This window comes from Pygocentrus nattereri, chromosome 3, assembly GCF_015220715.1.
Source record: "Pygocentrus nattereri isolate fPygNat1 chromosome 3, fPygNat1.pri, whole genome shotgun sequence".
Lineage (NCBI taxonomy): Eukaryota > Metazoa > Chordata > Actinopteri > Characiformes > Serrasalmidae > Pygocentrus > Pygocentrus nattereri.
Window position 1 is genome coordinate 29695896 of NC_051213.1, and position 7838 is coordinate 29703733.

The following is a 7838-nucleotide window of genomic DNA, read 5'->3' on the forward strand; positions in this document are numbered from 1 at the left end:
AAACAAAAGCATTTTTTGTTGTACTGGAAATATTGTTTTTATACTTGCCCTTTTAAGTTGTTTTATTCAGTATTACTGCTTCACATGCATGACTGCTGTACTCTTCACTTTGCCCCAACATTACGCACACTTTATTTACAAATGTGTGTTTGTGTGAATGTCTACTAGAATGGATGTTTGCAGTGAGAAGCAAAGGGTGGATGTTTGCAGGTCAGAGTTCAAAGGACGGTCAGCTCCCAGAAGGATAGGAGGTTATTGATCTCCCTTTCACTGTTTAAGTTGGCCTGTTTTCGGTAAGCAGGTCATATGTGCTTTACCATTAAGGATATTTGCATTACTTATAAAACTTACATGTTAAACAGAAATGGGAATTTGCATGTGCTGTCATTACTGAAATACAGTTTCAAACCTTTAACTATTAGAACTAGGCCTGAAAAAAGCTCCAGATAATGCTCAGGTCACTCTAGTTAAAATGTGTAAATTTGATGCTGGAGAAAAATTCTATATATTGAAAGCTTGTAACACACAATAATATATAATTTATGTAATTGGTAGCTTTAACACTATATATATATATATATATATATATATATATATATAGTGACTGTCAGTAAAGAGCCCTGGCATAGAGCTGACACATTTCTAAGATCTGATTGATAAGCATTGGTCAGGTTACCATTCATACTCTCAGTCAAGACATACAGTATCTGGAGCATTCTATATCATAACACTACCAAAACTTTACCACATCTTTGATGACAATTTTCGCTCACTTATTATAAATGTTTTAGTAGTGATGATTGTTAATGTTGCAAACTGATTTGAAGACTTTTTGGATGCTGTTACGTACAAAACAATTAGATCTATCTGCTCACCATTTGGCCATGATGGACAGGGATGTAGTTTTGCTTCCTGCTCTAAAATGAAGGCTAAAATAAGGCTCTGCCTATAGATTAAACTTGGGACAGCCTTTTTTGAATAGTGGACATCAGCATACTGCTTCATTAAACACACCTGTTTCAGCTCAGCTCTGATTTTTCAGGCTTTCATGAACTGAATTCAGAGCATTAGATGTGGGTAAATGCTAATCTCTGCAGAACTTTGGCCCAGAAGTTCCCCAGTGTGACATGTCTGCTTCAACAGAAATGAAAAAGATTTTGGGAAAAAAAACAGTGTAAGTATTATTTTCAGAAGCTGAAATGTAGGGGTTAGGGTTAGGGGGCATATAAATGATGATTTTATATAGATGAAGCTTGTCATTACCTCAATTAATGCCTTGGGTTTAACCCCTTAAAATCTGAGGCTTATTATATACTATGGCTTATTATTTAGTAGCTACAAGGACTTACATGCAAACTGCTTGAGCTATTCTTAGGTAATACAAGTGTGTAATAAAAGTTTTTAATAAATTTAGAGATGAGAGTATTATTACAACGCTCTACAACACAGCAAGCATGATGATTATATTAAATAAACGTTAACTGAAAATGACAGACATGTATTTAGTTATTTATTTTACTTCACAAGAATCCTTAGGCCTTCACTTAAAGCCAGTAAAAGCCCTGAGGGTCCCCGTTTCCATACCAATTACACAACACTACACAACACTATAACAGTTAAATGCAGGCGAAAATGAAATGAGGCAAGCAAGAAATTACACTTTATCAGCAAAATATAAATTATATAAAGAAAATCATAAAACGTAGGTCTCAGTGTTTGAGAGAGAGAGAGAGAGCGAGAGAGAGTCGGGGGAGCGCACTACTGCAGGCTCAAAAAGTATTCTGGATTGTTTTGTAAAGACTGAAGTGTGTTGATGCAGGAGTCCTTGTTGCTGTGGTGAAGTTTAGGAATGCCAGTTCTCCATAAGCTTTGAGGTCCTTTGCCTTACTAACATTTCCTCTTTGACCAGAGAAATGCCTGCCCTGTTCTACAGGTCACATTAACATCCATTGTAAAACCCTGAGTAAACAGCTCGTTTGTGAAGAATTTTTCATTGTAAACTCTCACCCTACAAATGTGACCCGAGCTTCTAGATTCCACTGCATTGACGCAACATGCTGAACTTTTCAAGGAAATTATAGGGCAGAGATAAATGAATTTGTTTAAAGAACTCTGCAAAATGCTTTCTGGCTTGTTGCTATAATCTAAATAAGATTTATAGAATTTATTCCACTGTTATGGTTAGACAAACTGAACTCTCATAGAATAATCATTAGAGGTCATGTTAAATCAAACACCGCCTCTTTCTGTAATTGCTCGGCATCCTTGTGAAATAAGACTTAAAAAAGATACAAAATGTCTCTCTTTCTTCTCCCTTCCCTATAGGTCTCCCATGGAAACCTTGCAGGTAAATTCTGGACTGTTTACAGAAAGGTTTGGTAACAAGATAGTTTGTTTAAGAAGCCCTTTTTTCCTGGTTGAGCTGTAGCCATCTGGATTGCTGAAATGCTTAATCTGGCGGATGGAGCATCCTGCTTCCTGGATGTTCTTGGCACCTAAATCCAGACCATGGATACGCACCCTTCTTCAGAATGCAACCTCCCACAGATAGTGAACCGACCGCCTTACAAAATGGGGTAGGCATGACAACCAAATGAAACAAAATCTGCATTCATTAATACATGAATCTGATGCTGGTAGTAATACAGCAGTTTTATTTATTTATTCATTTATTTTTGACAAAGCTTAAAATATAATGAAAAGAAACAAAACACCCCCCCTCCCCAGTTTCTAACATAATAATTGTAAGCATTAACAGTAGTTTTTGACATTGACATTAGGTTTTGAGAGAATATGTAGATGTGCACATACATACATGTAGATTAAAGGCTTTTCAGATACTTGCAAACCTTATAAATATTGTGTCTCAATGTTTTATTTATTTATTTATGTAGCTACCCCTACGAATTTCACACCACATCTTTTACCTGACATAAAATCACTTCAAATACTTCAAATGATTAGACACCAACATATGTGCCATTGTAGAAGAAAGGCTTGTCTGAGACACAGTGACCTACAACCTCTGGAGTCCATCTCTGAACTTTTGGTTTGCCTTCCTTGTCTGGTCGCACGATGACTGTGCTGCGTGATGCTAGTGAGGGGTCCTCATTGAAAAAGTTGAAGGGACGAAGGAAGAAGCCTACGGCGTTTCCGGGTGTCGCCGTGTTGGGAATGTCTTCAGAGTGTGGGATATGTAAGAAACCCACTGTAACCCAGGCAACCAAATCCTGCAAAGAAACAGACAATTGTCACATGTTGATCCAGTTCTTCTCTGCATAGAATCTTTCTTCTCGCCATTTCCGGTTAATGAATACTTGCATGTGTTTAATGTGTAATGGGAATCCGTTACACAATGAACACATCAGAATGGAACAGATATTTCAAGATATGTGATAGGCCATACGTAGTCTTGCAACAGATGATGTGCTGGTCCAATGTTCAGTACTAACTAAATGATGCATTTCCAGTACCTGGTTCACAATGTTTTCATTGTTGCGGATGTAGTCCTCAAATGACACCACAGGCTCCCATGGGTCATTCTGGGTGTAGATGCTGCTGCTGGTGGCCTCACTGTCCTTATGTCTGGTTATAGCCAAAGGGTATCTACAGTTGGCAAAGAGAAGATCTGTTGCTCAGTTTCTGTAAATGCAATTATTTATTATCTTGAATGTATTTCTTGGAAAAAAAAGCAAAGTGTTTGACTTGATTGATCAATCAACATTTGGTCCTGATAATTATGCATTTCCTTATGTGTAGGTGAATTTAGTTTATTTTGTAGTTTTATTATTATTATTTTTTTTTTGTGCTTCACCAGTTGCAACAATGTTTGCTTCAAGTAATTTGAACAACTCTGATGATTCTTGATGTTACCTAGATGTATCTTGATGTTCTAGATGTTTTTTTCTTAAATCAAGGTTATTAGTAGGGAGTTTGTCCTGCTTTGCTGCTGTAACAGCCTCTTTTCTTTTGGGAATAATTTTCACTAGATGTTGGAACATTGCTGTGAGGATCTGATTACATTCAGCCACAAGAGCAGTATTGAGGTCAGGTTAGTGTAGTGGTTAACACCTTTGCCTTCTACGCTGTAGACTGGGGTCGAGTCCCCGACCAGGGCAAGCACCCTACACTATACCAATAAGGGTCCTTGGGCAAGACTCCTAACACCTGGGCCTACCTGTGTAAAATGATCAAACTGTAAGTCGCTCTGGATAAGAGCGTCAGCCAAATGCCATAAATGTAAATGTAAATGTACCACTCTATCTTTTTCCAAAGGTATTGCAGGGTGCGCTCAAAAAAAAAAAAAACAGTTCTGCTTCTCTACAGCCTAATGCTGGGGGGCTTTATACCCCTCTAGCTGACACTTGACACTGGGCATGTGACCTATAGCTCATGTACAGCTGCTCCTGAGCACCCCATTCTATTGTCATTGCTTTTCTGTGAGCCATGAGTGTGAACCTTAAAGTAGCTGAACCCACTAATTATCTAGATACCTTTGGACATACAGCATACCTTTTACCTAAACATTTGATTATATTTTGGGTATGAAGTTTACTCACTTTGCAGGCAGATAGGTTTACCTCTTTAAAGTACCCATCTCTTACATTGAGTAACGTTTTTGCAGTAATCATACCTCGACCATGGAATGCCATTCTCCTCTCTCCAGCCTCGGGGCAGAACGCTGTTGGCATGTGAATTAAACTGAATGCGGTAACCCTTCTGATGCCCCCACTTGTTCTTCTGATTTTGGTTATAAAAGTGTAAATAGCGAGGGAACTTCTTGCCAAAGCGAAAGGCAGCGCTACGCTCTGTTTCATATTGTGTCCTGTGGAGGATGGACTGTTTGATGGTATGTTTGGGACTCCAAGGATTGGTGAAGTTGACATATTTGAGTTCCAGTGACTCAAAACTGTTGTCTCGACCTGAACAAGGAAAAGATAATTCTCATAGTCATATGTGAGAACTTGATAGTAAAACAATCAGGAAAACAATGTTTTGGAAACAAGGTACAGAAAGGTGGAGCTTGGGCTTCAGTTTAGTAATATACTTTACAGAGATACTTTATTAGAAGTCCTGGTAAGTTTAGGACTAGTCTCTTTCCAGAGAATTTGTCATGCTATTTCAGCTCTATGAGAAAGCATAAAAAATAGTATAATGTTTAGTAATAAAGGCAGCAAATGTCTAAACATTAGTTCCTGCCTCTTGGTTTATTACTGAAACCTAATTTCAAGCTTACCTGCAACATCAAGGTCTACTTTGTAATGAACAAGATGCGTGTGCAGATTTCCAAGAACGTAGTTGTAAACCCTGGTTCCATAGTTCAGTCCATTTTCTGTGAAGAATGTGGCATGGATGTACCCAGTGGCACTAACTCGAGACTCCATTACTCCATTCTGATAAAAGAGGAAGTCCCAGATGTAGTCGTAGTTGTAGACAGTGGATGTGGTTCTGATCACTAGAACATGATTTTCAAGGCCCCCATAGAAGTTGTAGCCACCTTTAAAGTTACTATTGAAGTGTCTCCTGAGAGGTGAGGCTGTAGTCATCTCAAAGATACATAATGCATTCTTATACCGGACTGGCTTGTCAGTGTCATAGAAATGATACATGTCCACAAAGGTGGCAATTTCAGGACAGTCAATACCAGGTGCAAGCTCATAATCAGAGGTCCCCATGGCCCAGCCAGCATCTATATATTTTGTTTGCATTGCAGCTGGAGTGTCTCCTGAGTAGAAGGCAATGGCCTCTTGCAAGCTAACCTCGTAGGCAACTCTCTCTCCATTAAAGCGAAGGTCATAGATCTGGAGGCCAGCAGATGAGCGAACACGGTATGCAAAAGACCATCCTGCATACTCCACAAAGTTTCCATCTACTTGGTATCTGGGGCCTTGAGGCTCTACAAGCTTAGGCCCATGGATATTTGTGTGTGTATTGCTATGACCACGAGGAATGTAGGTAGAGTATAGGTCCTGCTCATCATGTTCAGGCAGCTTGAGTTTAGAAATGGTTCCCATCTCGTACTTTTCCACCAGCTCCTCCACACTATCAAAGTACTGCCCATTATACCACACTTTCTCCACAGTCCACTTCTCTGGATCCAGGTCTTTGTGGTTGATAAGAACCTCAAATCCCACAGGGTGTATGAAATATCCCTCCACAAACTTCTGCAGCATGATCCACGTTCGCCTCTCACCTGGTTCCAGCCCACGTGGAGCTATGTCTGAGAAGGTCAGGCACCGGTCAGTGCAGTTTGAAAAAGTGAAGCCTGTGCTCTCGTGCAGAATCTTGTTCACTTTCTTGGCAATCTTATTTAAGATGGCATCCACGTGTTCGTATTCTACAGAAGAGATTGGGCGGGATTCAAAGCTGATAGGTCGGTCGCCTTTGAAGGTCTTGAGCTGATGGGAATCTGGGAAAGGCAGAGGCCCAACAATATACTCTGTTACATTAGGATGGGCCTGGTTGGCAAACTGTATCACCACACAAGCCTGACGTGGTGGTTTGGCCTGGCCTCTGTCCAGTGCCCGGAGGGCCTCATGCTTTCGCGGAACATGAAGCTCCATGAGGAGGATACTGTTCTTCTTGAGGGACTTATCTCGAGCTGAAACAAGGCCCAACTCACTGCGGGAATGAAGGTAATCTCTCACAGCACGCATCTCACGAGGGGTGAGATCAGCAAATATGGAAGCTCCATGTTGAGCCCATTCCCGTTCCCTGGATGTAGCAGCCTGAGTGGCTAATGAAGCTAGGAGTAGCACCAAAGACAACCACATGTCTACCCTTGCAGAAAAAGAAAGTTAGAAAAAAGATAATAAACATTTTTACTCAAAAATGAACCAGATTCGAGCACAAATACATTTAAACAAAAACAACAGTGTCCATAAAAGGCCATGCATGCATAGACAATACCTTTGCACTATGTTGTATGTATAGGCCAAGCAAAATGGGAGAGAAAAGCTCTGGAAACACTATCAATGCATCCTTACCCTCATTATTTCTTACCTCTTTCGTTTGACTCTTGTCTTCAATTGGAAAGGAAAAAGTCCAACCAATATGCTAGATAACTACTCACAAGAGACTCTAATTTTTCTTCCAATGCCATAAAGCTGCTTCAAGCCTGCCAGTGATTATCTAGAAGTTCATGCAGTAAGCATTTCCTCAAGGCCAGTTATTATGCAGTTCAAGATCCTTAGAGCGGACCTTTTAACAGTAATTTCTCTTTTCACCTCTGCTCATAAGAAGAGTACTTGTACCTTTAATTCTGAGAGCTGCAGGCCAAATTGTTTAATGGCTCTCAAGTGATAAAGTGCATTATTTCTCTCATTGTCTGCAGCACTTTTACAGCACCATTATGTAACGCCTTTTATGTAAGGCTTTTTCAGTGGCCCTACATTTGAAATAGAAAAGCTTGATGAGCTAGGTTGAACAAGCAGCTTTTAAAAGGGAAAAATGCTGAATGGACTTACCCTATTATGCCTGTACCCAACTCTTGAGGGTTGCTCTGTTCTGAGTGTGTCAATTCTGCAGCTGAAATCTGTTTACTGGGTCCAGTCCAAGCAGATGTAGTCTTTCCTCTACAGTCCTAGCAGAGGGAAAGCAATATATGAAATGAACTCTTCTGGTGTTGCTGCTTTTATCAGCCACCCACTTCTCAAGACTTGCAACCGATTGGCCAATGACAGATCATAAAACTATGAAAACAAAGATTGAATATACATGATTACAGGTTTGCCTTTGAGTGGAAAATATTTCTGCTAAAATTAACAAAGCTTTTTCAAAACTAACATTTGACAGTGTCTTTCTCTGGAAGAGAAATATTTATTAATGAGTGAGATATA

The 7838-nt window shown here is 39.7% G+C and overlaps 1 protein-coding gene across 2 annotated transcripts; it reads right to left on the minus strand.

The window, feature by feature from the left end:
- Positions 1–2622: 2622 nt before the first annotated feature.
- On the minus strand, positions 2623–7609 carry aoc1 (amine oxidase copper containing 1). 2 transcript variants are annotated; one of them, XM_017712341.2, is made up of 5 exons: positions 7467–7609; positions 5237–6775; positions 4634–4922; positions 3474–3606; positions 2623–3230 (listed from the first exon to the last, which is right to left on the minus strand). In XM_017712341.2, the coding sequence occupies exons 2-5, from the start codon at positions 6771–6773 to the stop codon at positions 2961–2963; spliced, it is 2229 nt and encodes a 742-aa protein (XP_017567830.1). In that variant the 5' UTR covers positions 6774–6775; positions 7467–7609; the 3' UTR covers positions 2623–2960. The 2 variants fall into 2 exon arrangements, with proteins under 2 accessions (XP_017567830.1, XP_017567829.2); XM_017712340.2 differs by having other exon boundaries at positions 5237–6780.
- Positions 7610–7838: the final 229 nt, after the last annotated feature.

Coding starts and splice junctions, on each gene's coding strand:
- aoc1 (XM_017712341.2), bottom strand. CDS start 6,773: ATGTGGTTGTCTTTGGTGCTACTCCTAGCTTCATTAGCCACTCAGGCT. Junction 4,923..5,236: donor AGTAGACCTTGATGTTGCAG/GTAAGCTTGAAA, acceptor TTCCTTGTTCAG/GTCGAGACAACAGTTTTGAG. Junction 3,231..3,473: donor ATGAAAACATTGTGAACCAG/GTACTGGAAATG, acceptor GTTTCTTTGCAG/GATTTGGTTGCCTGGGTTAC.